Source organism: Oncorhynchus kisutch, linkage group LG18, assembly GCF_002021735.2.
Source record: "Oncorhynchus kisutch isolate 150728-3 linkage group LG18, Okis_V2, whole genome shotgun sequence".
Taxonomy (NCBI): Eukaryota; Metazoa; Chordata; class Actinopteri; order Salmoniformes; family Salmonidae; genus Oncorhynchus; species Oncorhynchus kisutch.
The window spans coordinates 84,315,502-84,332,133 of record NC_034191.2 but is presented as its reverse complement, the minus strand read 5'-3'; the positions used below and the strand labels follow the sequence as shown (position 1 = coordinate 84,332,133).

Here is a 16,632-nt window from a genome sequence, read left to right as displayed (position 1 = left end):
CCTCACATCCTGTTTCCCAGGCTACCGCCACGTCCCTCTGCTCACCAAGCGTGGTGATGTCATCCCCTCCGCCGGCCTGTTTGTTCACCTCATGCTGCTGGACGCCAAATAGATCCCGACCCACTTCACACTGACGCCTCCCACATCACGCTGACCCCTCCCACGTCACACTGACCCCTCCCACATCACGCTGACCCCTTCTACACCGACCACTCCGATACCACACTTGTCCACATGATACAAACCACTCACATACCACACTGACCCTTCCCACATCATACTAACCCCTCCCACACCACACTGACCCCTCCCACATCATACTAAAAAGTCCAATCCACACTGACCCCTCCCACATCATACTGACAATTCCCACATCATTGAGTTATAACTGACAAGGTTTTTAATATGTCGATATTTAATGTTTATCTACTTCTTTTAAGTTTGTTCCACCTGAGTAAGTCTGACCACAAGTCAGAGACCACTGTGATGACACACCAAAATGTGTTTGATGGATCGCTGGAAAATAGGATTTTGTAGGCTACAGTCCAAACTGTTGTTTTTGTCGCACTGCTTTGCTTTATCTCGGCCAGGTCGCAGTTGTAAATGAGAACTTGTTAAATAAATTAAAATATATATATATGTTTTCCAATGGTGCGATTTCTGTCGGTATGCAAATATTATCCAACTTGAATAAACTCTTGGAGGTAAGGATGACAGCAGTGGTGTGGTCTACGGTGATACGGATATCACTTACTATTGATATCTACTTAGCACATTGATGTGAATCACACTGCTGCTCTCTCATTTAGCTATTATGCCTTACCTATTGTGGTTGTTGGCTGTTCACAAATCTAAATGTGTATTTGAACCCAATAATGGTTGAATTTAAACTGCCTATCAATCATGGTTTTTAAAACCAGTGGACAGCCAGTGAAAAATGCGCTCTGGCAGCAGCTGCATAGCGTGGATCCCAGCCTATGGAATACAAGTGGGGCTTTCATTGCTCAATCTAATTCATGCTGATTAATAACAAATAAAAGATCCATAGGCCTAATGGACACATGATCAAGCTCATTATGACTGTTGTTACTGACTGTTCATGTGAAACGCACATCAAGCCCTACTTGACCTACTGTGGTTCCTCTTAACACTCTTCTCTTGATATCAGCTGTGTAACATATAACAGAGTATAGTAGCTGTGGTAGTAATATCTTGCTGTTGTTTTTCAGTAAACTGCATTTGCACATGCTCTTGAATAAAATCATAATTTAGAAAAGTTGTTTGATGGTGAATTCTTTTTGAGAGAGAGATTTTGTGGCAACTTTATGATAATTAGCCGTGTTGTTATGGAAGGGTTAGTTCAATATGATCGTCAAAATGAGTTGCAGTAAATATAGCAAAACACAAGCCAGCAAGATCTTCCTTGATTTAATTCATTTGGAATGTTAAAAACACTCCTGATTCTTATGCTGTTCAGCTGGTAGAACATGTCAGTGAAGGACTGGGCATGTTTTTGTTCAATAAAAAAATGATAAAGGGACTTTGTTAAAGACACTGAAAATGAAAGTGGTATTGCTGTTGGTAACATCCAGTATCTGGCAGGTTCTCGTCATCAGCTGGAGTATAATAATAATAATCTTATTTAAATTGTAGAGCGCATAATGTATGCATGTACAGTTCCTCTAGCTTGAACTGTATTTGAAAAGTATGGCAACTTAAACACAATATGGACACAATCAATGAAAATATAACCATTCAACTCTAATAAGATATGTGCCCTTGTCATCCCAACTGACTGACTCCACCCACTCAAAACAGCCCTGCCTTCTTCAGGTCGTTTTACCGCCACTTGGGCAGCCGCTGGAAACCAGCCCGAGAACAACCCAGCAGGTTCTCCAGATCCACATCAGAGAGACAGTCCTGACAACAGAGAGAGACAGTCCTGACAACAGAGAGAGAGAGAGAGAGAGACAGTCCTGACAACAGAGAGAGAGAGAGAGAGAGAGAGACAGTCCTGACAACAGAGAGAGAGAGAGAGAGAGAGAGAGAGAGAGAGACAGTCCTGACAACAGAGAGAGAGAGAGAGAGAGAGAGAGAGAGAGAGAGAGAGAGAGAGAGAGAGAGAGAGAAAGAAAGAGAGAAAGAGAGAGAAAGAGAGAGAAAGAGAGAGAGAGAAAGAGAGAGAGAGAGAGAGAGAAAGAGAAAGAAAGAGAGAGAAAGAGAGAGAAAGAGAGAGAAGAGAGAGAAAGAGAGAGAAAGAGAGAGAGAGAGAAAGAGAGAGAGAGAGAGAGAGAGAGAAAGAGAGAGAGAGAGAGAGAGAGAGAGAGAGAGAGAGAGAGACAGTCCTGACAACAGAGAGAGAGAGAGAGACAGTCCTGACAACGGAGAGAGACAGTCCTGACAACAGAGAGAGAGAGAGAGAGAAAGAGAGAGAAAGAGAGAGAAAGAGAGAGAGAGAGAGAGAGAGAGTCCTGACAACAGAGAGAGAGAGAGAGAGAGAGAGACAGTCCTGACAACGGAGCGAGAGAGAGAGAGAGAGAGAGACAGTCCTGACAACGGAGAGAGAGAGAGAGAGAGAGAGACAGTCCTGACAACGGAGAGAGAGAGAGAGAGACAGTCCTGACAACGGAGAGAGAGAGAGAGAGAGAGAGACAGTCCTGACAACGGAGAGAGAGAGAGAGAGAGAGACAGTCCTGACAACGGAGAGAGAGAGAGAGAGACACAGTCCTGACATCGGAGAGAGAGAGACAGTCCTGACAACAGAGAAAGAGAGAGACAGTCCTGACAACGGAGAGAGAGAGAGAGAGAGACAGTCCTGACAACGGAGAGCGAGAGAGAGAGACACAGTCCTGACAACGGAGAGCGAGAGAGAGAGACAGTCCTGACAACGGAGAGCGAGAGAGACAGTCCTGACAACGGAGAGCAAGAGAGACAGTCCTGACAACGGAGAGAGAGAGAGACAGTCCTGACAATGGAGAGAGAGAGAGACAGTCCTGACAACGGAGAGAGAGAGTTTGAAAAACTCCCATATCTACTGGGTGAAATTCCACAGTGTGCCATCACAGCAGCAAGATTTGTGACCTGTTGCCACGAGAAAAGGGCAACCAGTGAAGAACAAACACCATTGTAAATACAACCCATATTTATGCTTATTTATTTGATCTTGTGTCCTTTAACCATTTGTACATTGTTAAAACACTGTATATATATATATAATATGACATTTGTAATGTCTTTAATGTTTTGAAACTTCTGTATGTGTAATGTTTACTGTTAATTTTTGTTGTTTTTCACTTTATATATTCACTTTGTATGTTGTCTACCTCACTTGCTTTGGCAATGTTAACACATGTTTCCCATGCCAATAAAGCCCTTGAATTGAATTGAATTGAGAGACAGTCTCTGAGTCTCTCAGAGCGTTCACAGTCAGCCCACTGACACCCCTATCAGACCACAGCAAAATCACAGTCTACTTAAACAGAGCAATACTCAATCATGAGGCATCAAAGCCAAAGGAACTGAGTAACATTAGGAAATGCTATAGATGGAAGGAATGCAGTTTGGAAACCTACCAAAAAACAATTAGGCAACAACAAATTCAATCCCTCTTAGACAATTTCCTGGGTAAAACGTTCCACTGTAATAGTGAAGGTGTAAACTTGGCAGTAGAAAATCTTAACAGTATATTTGACCTCTCAGCTTCCCTATCAAATCTAAAAATCTCAAATAGAAAACCGAAGAAAATTAACAATAATGACAAATGGTTTGATGAAGAATGCAAAAATCTAAGAAAGAAATTGAGAAACCTGTCCAACCAAAAACATAGAGACCCGGAAAACCTGAGTCTACGCCTTCACTATGGTGAATCACTAAAACAATACAGAAATACACTACGGAAAAAGAAGGAACAGCATGTCAGAAATCAGCTCAATGCAACTGAAGAATCCATAGACTCTAACCACTTCTGGGAAAATTGGAAAACACTAAACAAACAACAACACGAAGAATTATCTATCCAAAATGGAGATGTATGGGTAAACCACTTCTCCAATCTTTTTGGCTCTATAACAAAGAATAAAGAGCAAAAACATATACATGATCAAACACAGATCTTAGAATCAACTATTAAAGACTACCAGAACCCACTGGATTCTCCAATTACATTGAAAGAGTTACAGGACAAAATAAAAACCCTCCAACCCAAAAAGGCCTGTGGTGTTGATGGTATCCTCAATGAAATGATCAAATATGCAGACAACAAATTCCAATTGGCTATACTAAAACTCTTTAACATCATACTTAGCTCTGGCATCTTCCCCAAGAGACAAATTTGACCCCAATAACTACCGTGGAATATGTGTCAACAGTAACCTTGGGAAAATCCTCTGCATTATTATTAACAGCAGACTCGTACATTTCCTCAATGAAAACAATGTACTGAGCAAATGTCAAATTGGCTTTTTACCAAATTACCGTACAACAGACCATGTATTCACCCTGCACACCCTAATTGACAATCAAACAAACCAAAACAAAGGCAAAGTCTTCTCATGCTTTGTTGATTTCAAAAAAGCCTTCGACTCAATCTGGCATGAGGGTCTGCTATACAAACTGATGGAAAGTGGTGTTGGGGGTAAAACATACGACATTATAAAATCCATGTACACAAACAACAAGTGTGCGGTTAAAATTGGCAAAAAACACACACATTTCTTCACACAGGGTCGTGGGGTTAGACAGGGATGCAGCTTAAGCCCCACCCTCTTCAACATATATATCAACGAATTGGCGAGGGCACTAGAAAAGTCTGCAGCACCCGTCCTCCCCCTGCTAGAATCCGAAGTCAAATGTCTGCTGTTTGCTGATGATCTGGTGCTTCTGTCACCAACCAAGGAGGGCCTACAGCAGCACCTAGATCTTATGCACAGATTCTGTCAGACCTGGGCCCTGACAGTAAATCTCAGTAAGACCAAAATAATGGTGTTCCAAAAAAGGTCCAGTCACCAGGACCACAAATATAAATTCCATCTAGACACTGTTGCCCTAGAGCACACAAAAAACTATACATACCTTGGCCTAAACATCAGCACCACAGGTAACTTCCACAAAGCTGTGAACGATCTGAGAGACAAGGCAAGAAGGGCATTCTATGCCATCAAAAGAAACATAAATTTCAACATACCAATTAGGATTTGGCAAAAAATACTTGAATCAGTCATAGAGCCCATTGCCCTTTATGGTTGTGAGGTCTGGGGTCCGCTCACCAACCAAGACATCACAAAATGGGACAAACACCAAATTGAGACTCTGCACGCAGAATTCTGCAAAAATATCCTCCGTGTACAACGTAGAACACCAAATAATGCATGCAGAGCAGAATTAGGCCGATACCCACTAATTATCAAAATCCAGAAAAGAGCTGTTAAATTCTACAACCACCTAAAAGGAAGCGATTCACAAACCTTCCATAACAAAGCCATCACCTACAGAGAGATGAACCTGGAGAAGAGTCCCCTAAGCAAGCTGGTCCTGGGGCTCTGTTCACAAACACAAACACACACTACAGAGCCCCAGGACAGCAGCACAATTAGACCCAACCAAATCATGAGAAAACAAAAAGATAACTACTTAACACATTGGAAAGAATTAACAAAAAAACAGAGCAAACTAGAATGCTATTTGGCCCTACACAGAGAGTACACAGCGGCAGAATACCTGACCACTGTGACTGACCCAAAATTAAGGAAAGCCTTGACTATGTACAGACTCAGTGAGCATAGCCTTGCTTGAGAAAGGCCGCCGTAGGCAGAGAGAGAGAGACAGTCCTGTCAACGGAGAGAGAGAGAGACAGTCCTGACAACGGAGAGAGAGAGAGAGAGTGAGAGACAGTCCTGACAACAGAGAGAGAGAGACAGTCCTGACAACGGAGAGCGAGAGAGACAGTCCTGACAACGGAGAGCAAGAGAGACAGTCCTGACAACGGAGAGAGAGAGAGACAGTCCTGACAACGGAGAGAGAGAGTTTGAAAAACTCCCATATCTGCTGGGTGAAATTCCACAGTGTGCCATCACAGCAGCAAGATTTGTGACCTGTTGCCACGAGAAAAGGGCAACCAGTGAAGAGCAAACACCATTGTAAATACAACCCATATTTATGCTTATTTATTTTATCTTGTGTCCTTTAACCATTTGTACATTGTTAAAACACTGTATATATATATATATATATATAATATGACATTTGTAATGTCTTCACTGTTTTGAAACTTCTGTATGTGTAATGTTTACTGTTAATTTTTGTTGTTTTTCACTTTATATATTCACTTTGTATGTTGTCTACCTCACTTGCTTTGGCAATGTTAACACATGTTTCCCATGCCAATAAAGCCCTTGAATTGAATTGAATTGAATTGAGAGACAGTCCTGACAACGGAGAGAGAGAGAGAGAGAGAGAGAGAGAGAGAGAGAGAGAGAGACAGTCCTGTCAACGGAGAGAGAGAGAGACAGTCCTAACAACGGAGAGAGAGAGAGAGAGAGTGAGAGACAGTCCTGACAACAGAGAGAGAGAGACAGTCCTGACAACAGTCCTGACAACGGAGAGAGAGAGAGTGAGAGACAGTCCTGACAACAGAGAGAGAGAGAGACAGTCCTGACAACAGAGAGAGAGAAAGAGACAGTCCTGACAACACAGAGAGAGAGACAGTCCTGACAATGGAGAGAATGCTTATTTATTTTATCTTGTGTCCTTTAACCATTTGTACATTGTTAAAACACTGTATATATATATATAATATGACATTTGTAATGTCTTTACTGTTTTGAAACTTCTGTATGTGTAATGTTTACTGTTAATTTTTGTTGTTTTTCACTTTATATATTCACTTTGTATGTTGTCTACCTCACTTGCTTTGGCAATGTTAACACATGTTTCCCATGCCAATAAAGCCCTTGAATTGAATTGAATCCTGTCTCAGCCTCCAGTATTTATGCTGCAGTAGTTTATGTGTCGGGGGGCTGGGGTCAGTTTGTTATATCTGGAGTACTTCTCCTGTCCTATTCGGTGTCCTGTGTGAATCTAAGTGTGCGTTCTCTAATTCTCTCCTTCTCTCTTTCTTTCTCTCTCTCGGAGGACCTGAGCCCTAGGACCATGCCCCAGGACTACCTGACATGATGACTCCTTGCTGTCCCCAGTCCACCTGGCCATGCTGCTGTTCCAGTTTCAACTGACCTGAGCCCTAGGACCATGCCCCAGGACTACCTGACATGATGACTCCTTGCTGTCCCCAGTCTACCTGGCCATGCTGCTGCTCCAGTTTCAACTTCCACCTGACTGTGCTGCTGCTCTAGTTTCAACTGTTCTGCCTTATTATTATTCGACCATGCTGGTCATTTATGAACATTGAACATCTTGACCATGTTCTGTTATAATCTCCACCCGGCACAGCCAGAAGAGGACTGGCCACCCCACATAGCCTGGTTCCTCTCTAGGTTTCTTCCTAGGTATTGGCCTTTCTAGGGAGTTTTTCCTAGCCACCGTGCTTCTACACCTGCATTGCTTGCTGTTTGGGGTTTTGGGCTGGGTTTCTGTACAGCACTTTGGGATATCAGCTGATGTACGAAGGGCTATATAAATAAATTTGATTTGATTTGATTTGATTTGAATTGAGAGACAGTCCTGACAACGGAGAGAGAGAGAGAGAGACAGTCCTGACAACGGAGAGAGAGAGAGAGAGTGAGAGACAGTCCTGACAACAGAGAGAGAGAGAGAGACAGTCCTGACAATGGAGAGAGAGACAGTCCTGACAACAGTCCTGACAACAGAGAGAGAGAAAGAGACAGTCCTGACAACAGAGAGAGAGAAAGAGACAGTCCTGACAACAGAGAGAGAGAAAGAGACAGTCCTGACAACAGAGAGAGAGAAAGAGACAGTCCTGACAACACAGAGAGAGAGACAGTCCTGACAATGGAGAGAGAGACAGTCCTGACAATGGAGAGAGAGACAGTCCTGACAATGGACAGAGACAGTCCTGACAATGGAGAGAGAGAGAGAGACAGTCCTGACAATGGAGAGAGAGAGAGAGACAGTCCTGACAATGGAGAGAGAGAGAGAGACAGTCCTGACAACGGAGAGAGAGACAGAGGGAAGTTAAGGGAAGAGAGAGGAGAGAGAGATGGAGAGGAAGGAGAGCAAGAGAGAGATGTGTTATGCTGCCCAGTGCTGTCGATTTACAACCATTACCAATGTGTCTCACCTCTACTGGGTTAGTGATAGTCAATGTGTCTCACTTCTACTGGGTTAGTGATAGTCAATGTGTCTCACCTCTACTGGGTAAGTGATAGTCAGTGTGTCTCACCTCTACTGGGTAAGTGATAGTCAGTGTGTCTCACCTCTACTGGGTAAGTGATGGTCAATGTGTCTCACCTCTACTGGGTTAGTGATAGTCAATGTGTCTCACCTCTACTGGGTAAGTGATAGTCAATGTGTCTCACCTCTACTGGTTTAGTGATAGTCAATGTGTCTCACCTCTCTCCTGTTAGGGTCTTCTCCCTGGGGTAGCTCATTGGGGCTCTTGTTGAGCAGCAGCTCAGTGACCAGGTACTCTCAAGTCCTGGGGGCCGAGGAGGACAAGGTGGGAGACAGAGTGGTGCTGAAGGTGTTGGACAGGTTGGGTCTGGGCACCAGGGGTGGCTGGGCTTGAGGGAAGAGATGAGCCTCCTCCCTCTAGATGGAGCTTGTAGGATGGGCAGTGGTGTAAAGTACTTAAGTAAAAATACTTTAAAGTACTACTTAAGTATTTTCGGGGGGTATCTGTAATTTACTTTAATTTATATTTTTGGCAACTATTACTTACTTTACCCAAAAGTACTTGTTACATTTTGACAGGAACATTGTCCAATTCGCACACTTATCAAGAGAACATCCCTGGTCCTCCCTACTGCCTCTGATCTGGAGGACTCACTAAACACAAATGCTTTGGTTGTAAATGTCTGAGTGTTGGAGAGTGCCCGTGGCTATCCAGCAAAAAAAATCATAATAATTGTGCCATCTGGTTTGCTTAATATAAGGAATTTGAAATGATTTAAACTTTTACTTTTGACACTCCTACTCAAGTAGTATTTTACTGGGTGACTTTTACTTGAGTCATTTTCTATTAAAGGCATCTTTACTTTTTCTCAAGTATGACAGTTTAGTACTTCTTCCACCACTGAGGATGGGGGAGAGCTAAGCTGGTCTGGGCCTCCTGGAGCGCTGTATCCACCACCTCCACTACTCCCCCAAGTAGAACCCTTAGATGGAGCTTGTAGGATGGGGGAGAGCTAAGCTGGTCTGGGCCTCCTGTATCCACCACCTCCACTACTCCCCCAAGTAGAACCCTTAGATGGAGCTTGTAGGATGGGGGAGAGCTAAGCTGGTCTGGGCCTCCTGGAGCGCTGTATCCACCACCTCCACTACTCCCCCAAGTAGAACCCTTAGATGGAGCTTGTAGGATGGGGGAGAGCTAAGCTGGTCTGGGCCTCCTGTATCCACCACCTCCACTACTCCCCCAAGTAGAACCCTTAGATGGAGCTTGTAGGATGGGGGAGAGCTAAGCTGGTCTGGGCCTCCTGTATCCCCCACCTCCACTACTCCCCCAAGTAGAACCCTTAGATGGAGCTTGTAGGATGGGGGAGAGCTAAGCTGGTCTGGGCCTCCTGTATCCACCACCTCCACTACTCCCCCAAGCAGAACCAGCTCAGGTCTGTGTTACAGACACGTAAGAAGAGGTTGAGTGATAACCACCAGCAGGTGAAGGCCGATATCCACCAGCACGATATCCACCAGCAGGTGAAGGCCGATATCCACCAGCAGGTGAAGGCCGATATCCACCAGCACGATATCCACCAGCAGGTGAAGGCCGATATCCACCAGCACGATATCCACCAGCAGGTGAAGGCCGATATCCACCAGCAGGTGAAGGCCGATATCCACCAGCATGATATCCACCAGCAGGTGAAGGCCGATATCCACCAGCATGATATCCACCAGCAGGTGAAGGCCGATATCCACCAGCAGGTGAAGGCCGATATCCACCAGCATGATATCCACCAGCAGGTGAAGGCCGATATCCACCAGCATGATATCCACCAGCAGGTGAAGGCCGATATCCACCAGCATGATATCCACCAGCAGGTGAAGGCCGATATCCACCAGCATGATATCCACCAGCAGGTGAAGGCCGATATCCACCAGCACGATATCCACCAGCAGGTGAAGGCCGATATCCACCAGCAGGTGAAGGCCGATATCCACCAGCACGATATCCACCAGCAAGTGAAGGCCGATATCCACCAGCATGATATCCACCAGCAGGTGAAGGCCGATATCCACCAGCAGGTGAAGGCCGATATCCACCAGCAGGTGAAGGCCGATATCCACCAGCAGGTGAAGGCCGATATCCACCAGCAGGTGAAGGCTGTATGGAGGATTTAGAAAATATGTAGATTCATGTTTCTTCTGTTACAATCATGCATGTTTGATGCATGCGAAGGTTAGGCTTGTATTGGTTATATCATAATGACTTTGAAATGTGGTTAATGGTTTATAGAGATAGCCTGCAAAGTAATGTCATACTTTCCAGGTCCATACCCAAACAGTTCAAACTACTAATTTCAAAAATTACTCTCTCCAGAAATAAGTCTCTCACTGTTGCCGCCTGCTACCGACCCCCCTCAGCTCCCAGTTGTGCCCTGGACACAATTTGTGAATTGATCGCCCCCCATCTAGCTTCAGAGTTTGTTCTGTTAGGTGACCTAAACTGGGATATGCTTAACACCTCAGCAGTCCTACAATCTAAGCTAGATGCCCTCAATCTCACACAAATCATCAAGGAACCCACCAGGTACAACCTTAAATCTGTAAACAAGGGCACCCTCATAGACGTCATCCTGACCAACTGGCCCTCCAAATACACCTCCGCTGTCTTCAACCAGGATCTCAGCGATCACTGCCTCATTGCCTGTATCCGCTACGGAGCCACAGTCAAACGACCACCCCTCATCACTGTCAAACGCTCCCTAAAACACTTCTGTGAGCAGGCCTTTCTAATCGACCTGGCCCGGGTATCCTGGAAGGACATTGACCTCATCCCGTCAGTTGAGGATGCCTGGTCATTCTTTAAAAGTAACTTCCTCACCACTTTAGATAAGCATGCTCCGTTCAAAAAATGCAGAACTAAGAACAGATACAGCCCTTGGTTCACTCCAGACCTGACTGCCCTCGACCAGCACAAAAATATCCTGTGGCGGACTGCAATAGCATCGAATAGTCCCCGCGATATGCAACTGTTCAGGGAAGTCAGGAACCAATACACGCAGTCAGTCAGGAAAGCTAAGGCCAGCTTCTTCAGGCAGAAGTTTGCATCCTGTAGCTCAAACTCCAAAAAGTTCTGGGACACTGTGAAGTCCATGGAGAACAAGAGCACCTCCTCCCAGCTGCCCACTGCACTGAGGCTAGGTAACACGGTCACCACCGATAAATCCATGATTATCGAAAACTTCAACAAGCATTTCTCAACAGCTGGCCATGCCTTCCGCCTGGCTACTCCAACCTCGGCCAACAGCTCCGCCCCCCCCGCAGCTACTCGCCCAAGCCTCTCCAGGTTCTCCTTTACCCAAATCCAGATAGCAGATGTTCTGAAAGAGCTGCAAAACCTGGACCCGTACAAATCAGCTGGGCTTGACAATCTGGACCCTCTATTTCTGAAACTATCCGCCGCCATTGTCGCAACCCCTATTACCAGCCTGTTCAACCTCTCTTTCATATCGTCTGAGATCCCCAAGGATTGGAAAGCTGCCGCAGTCATCCCCCTCTTCAAAGGGGGAGACACCCTGGACCCAAACTGTTACAGACCTATATCCATCCTGCCCTGCCTATCTATGGTCTTCGAAAGCCAAGTCAACAAACAGGTCACTGACCATCTCGAATCCCACCGTACCTTCTCCGCTGTGCAATCTGGTTTCCGAGCCGGCCACGGGTGCACCTCAGCCACGCTCAAGGTACTAAACGATATCATAACCGCCATCGATAAAAGACAGTACTGTGCAGCCGTCTTCATCGACCTTGCCAAGGCTTTCGACTCTGTCAATCACCATATTCTTATCGGCAGACTCAGGAGCCTCGGTTTTTCAGATGACTGCCTTGCCTGGTTCACCAATTACTTTGCAGACAGAGTTCAGTGTGTCAAATCGGAGGGCATGCTGTCCGGTCCTCTGGCAGTCTCTATGGGGGTGCCACAGGGTTCAATCCTCGGGCCTACTCTTTTCTCTGTATATATCAATGATGTTGCTCTTGCTGCGGGCGATTCCCTGATCCACCTCTACGCAGACGACACCATTCTATATACTTCCGGCCCGTCCTTGGACACTGTGCTATCTAACCTCCAAACGAGCTTCAATGCCATACAACACTCCTTCCCTGGCCTCCAACTGCTCTTAAACGCTAGTAAAACCAAATGCATGCTTTTCAACCGTTCGCTGCCTGCACCCGCACGCCTGACCAGCATCACCACCCTGGATGGTTCCGACCTAGAATATGTGGACATCTATAAGTACCTAGGTGTCTGGCTAGACTGCAAACTCTCCTTCCAGACTCATATCAAACATCTCCAATCGAAAATCAAATCAAGAGTCGGCTTTCTATTCCGCAACAAAGCCTCCTTCACTCACGCCGCCAAACTTACCCTAGTAAAACTGACTATCCTACCGATCCTCGACGATGTCATCTACAAAATTGCTTCCAACACTCTACTCAGCAAACTGGATGCAGTTTATCACAGTGCCATCCGTTTTGTCACTAAAGCACCTTATACCACCCACCACTGCGACTTGTATGCTCTAGTCGGCTGGCCCTCGCTACATATTTGTCGCCAGACCCACTGGCTCCAGGTCATCTACAAGTCCATGCTAGGTAAAGCTCCGCCTTATCTCAGTTCACTGGTCACGATGGCAACACCCATCTGTAGCACTCGCTCCAGCAGGTGTATCTCACTGATCATCCCTAAAGCCAACACCTCATTTGGCCGCCTTTCGTTCCAGTTCTGACTGGAACGAATTGCAAAAATCGCTGAAGTTGGAGACTTTTATCTCCCTCACCAACTTCAAACATCTGCTATCTGAGCAGTTAACCGATCGCTGCAGCTGTACATAGTCTATCGGTAAATAGCCCACCCATTTTTACCTACCTCATTCCCATACTGTTTTTACTTATTTACTTTTCTGCTCTTTTGCACACCAATATCTCTACCTGTACATGACCATCTGATCATTTATCACTCCAGTGTTATTAATCTGCAAAATTGTAATTATTCGCCTACCTCCTCATGCCTTTTGCACACAATGTATATAGACTCCCCCCTTTTTTCTACTGTGTTATTGACTTGTTAATTGTTTCTTCCATGTGTAACTCTGTGTTGTCTGTTCACACTGCTATGCTTTATCTTGGCCAGGTCGCAGTTGCAAATGAGAACTTGTTCTCAACTAGCCTACCTGGTTAAATAAAGGTGAAAAAAAATAATAATATCATCTTGGTTATTGTTAGAGTTTTCTAGTGAATCACTTACTGCAGTATTCTGAGAGATAGACGCAATGTCGCCCAGCTTTTGTTACATTTCCGCGTGTTGCCCAGTGACGCAAGCCTACCAGATGGGCTAAATGCCTTTTATGCTCGCTTTGAGGCAAGCAACACTGAAGCATGCATGAGAGCACCAGCGTTCCGGACGACTGTGTGATCACGCACTCCGTAGCCGATATGAGCAAGTCCTTTAAACAGGTCAACATTCACAATGCTGCTGGGCAAGACGGATTACCAGGATGTGTAATCGCGGACAAACTGGCAAGTGTCTTCAATTACAGTTTCAACCTCTCCCTGACCGAGTCTGTAATACCTACATGTAATACCTACATGAGACTACCATTGTCTCTGTGCCCAAGAAAGCGAAGGTAACCTGCCTAAATGACTACCGCCCTGTAGCACTCACGTCAGTAGCCATGAAGTGCTTTGAAAGGCTGTTAATGGCTCACATCAACATCATCCTCCCAGAAATCCTACACCCACTCCAAATTGCATACTGCCCCAACCGATCCACAAATGATGCAATCTCTATTGCACTCCACACTGCCCTTTCCCACCTGGTCTAAAGGAACACCTACGTGAGAATGCTATTCATTGACTACAGCTCAGCATTCAACACCATAGTGCACTCAAAGCTCATCACTAAGCTAAGGACCCTGGGACTAAACACCTCCCTCTGCAACTGGATCCTGGACTTCCTGATGGGCTGTCCCCAGGTGGTAAGGGTAGGTAAACAACACATCTGCCACACTGATCCTTAATCCATTTTAGAATAAGGCTGTAACGTAACAAAATGTGGAAAAAGTCAAGGGCTCTAAATACTCTCATAATGCACTGTACATAACAATTATTGGCTATACAGCTAGCTAGCTAAGTTTACTAGCTAACAGTGAGGACAAATAATAATACAACAATTTACTGTTGTAAATCTCAAACTGAAACTTGTTTTACTATAAAACTATTTTCCTAAGCATGCCTGATAGTATCTAGCTATGGTCATGTCTGTCTACCTACCTAGGTACATTTGTACAATCAGGTCACTGTGCAAAGGTTGATGGTCATGCCATATTTATTTCTATTAGGCTAGATATTGTTCTAAATGTACTCTCATTGCTGTGTACATGTATACATGTTCAACTATTCTAACCTATTGTTGATGTTATGCTGGCACAATTCAAGTGTCCTTCAAACTGTACAGAGTAAATTTATCATTTTGTCTTCCAGACAATACTGTGTGGTGCCTGGGCTTCTTCCTGGAGTGAATTCTAGATACTGAAACAGAATTCCTTTGCCTGCGTCATTGTAGCAGACCTGTATTCCTCTCGAGGGATTAGACATTATGCTGCATTTCAAGCAGATGACTCATGAGGAGCTGAATAGCAGTTTGATCATGACAACACTCCTCCCACAGCTGTGCAAGTATCCCATGAACTTAGTGTGTTCCTTTGTCATCATGACCATCTCTCCCATCATCTGCTGATCACCAGTTATCTTAGCCACAGACTGTTACACCAGTTAGTGTGATTTAACCACAGATTGTTGGTGTCCATTACTGGAAGTTAAATGTAAGGTACTGTTCGGTGCAGCATAGAGAATTTTCAACAAACCTTAGCAACATCCTCGATATGTGGAAACAGGAGTCCAATAAAATGTCCATGTTCAGTTGCAGGGCATCAGTTTTAATTTAGAAAATGCTACTATAATTAAAAAAAATCGAGGAAGTAAACATACAACACTTTAGGATGGACGCCCTATAATGAGGACCATCATAACATTAAACTCTGCAAAAAAATAAACGTCGCTTTCTAGGTCTTTCTATTGATTCTGAAAAACACCAAAAGAAAGATACCCAGGGTCCCTGCTCATCTGCGTGAATGTGCCTTAGGCATGCTGTAAGGAGGCATGATGACTGCAGATGTGGCCAGGGCAATAAATTGCCATGTCCGTACTGTGAGACGCCTAAGACAGTGCTACAGGGAGACAGGACGGACAGCTGATCATCCTCGTAGTGGCATACCACGTATAACAACACCTGCACAGGATCAGTACAACCTAACATCACACCCGAGGAACAGGTACAGGATGGCAACAACAACTGCCCGAGTTACACCAGGAACACACAATCCCTCCATCAGCGCTCAGACTGTCCGCAATAGGCTGAGAGAGACTGTTGTAAGGCAGGTCTTTGCCAGATATCACCGGCAACAACGTCGCATATGGGCACAAACCCACTGTCGCTGGACCAGACAGGACTGGCAAAAAGTGCTCTTCACTGACGAGTCGCAGTTTTGTCTCACCAGGGGTGATGGTCAGATTTGCGTTTATAGTCAAAGGAATGAGCGTTACACCGAGGTCTGTACTCTGGAGTGGGATCGATTTGGAGGTGGAGGGTCCGTCATGGTCTGGGGCGGTGTGTCAGCATCTTCGGACTGAGTTTGTTTGTACGTTACAGGGAAGACATCCACCTCCCTCACGTGGTACACTTCCTGCAGGCTCATCCTGACATGACCCTCCAGCATGACAATGCCACCAGCCATACTGCTCGTTCTGTGTGACAGGAACGTCAGTCTTCTGCCATGGCCAGTGAAGAGACCGGATCTCAATCCCATTGAGCACATCTGGGACCTGTTAGATCGGAGGGTGAGGGCTAGGGCCATTCCCCCCAGAAATGTCCGGGAACTTGCAGGTGCCTTGGTGGAAGAGTGGGGTAACATCTCACAGCAAGAACAGGCAAATCTGGTGCAGTCCATGAGGAGGAAAAGCACTGCAGTACTTAAAGCAGCTGGTAGCCACACCAGATACTGACTGTTACTTTTGTTTTTGACCCCCTCTTTGTTCAGGGACACATTATTCCATTTCTGTTAGTCACATGTCTGTGGAACTTGTTCAGTTTATGTCTCAGTTGTTGAATCTTGTTCATACAAATATTTACACATGTTCAGTTTGCTGAAGATCAACGCAGTTGACAGTGAGAGGACGTTTCTTTTTTTGCTGAGCTTAGAAGCCCTGTCCATTCTGATGACC

At 45.2% G+C, this 16,632-nt stretch overlaps 1 protein-coding gene across 2 annotated transcripts in view; it reads left to right on the top strand.

The window, feature by feature from the left end:
* The window catches only part of LOC109882109 (1-phosphatidylinositol 4,5-bisphosphate phosphodiesterase delta-1), a 92,482-nt gene extending 91,206 nt beyond the window's left edge, over positions 1 to 1,276 (top strand). For both annotated transcript variants that reach the window (XM_031796919.1, XM_031796920.1), the window contains one exon: positions 21 to 1,276. In XM_031796919.1, coding sequence (XP_031652779.1) covers positions 21 to 112 — 92 coding nt within the window. In that variant the 3' untranslated portion in view covers positions 113 to 1,276. The remainder of the gene's footprint in view (positions 1 to 20) is intronic.
* The last annotated feature ends 15,356 nt before the right edge of the window (positions 1,277 to 16,632 follow it).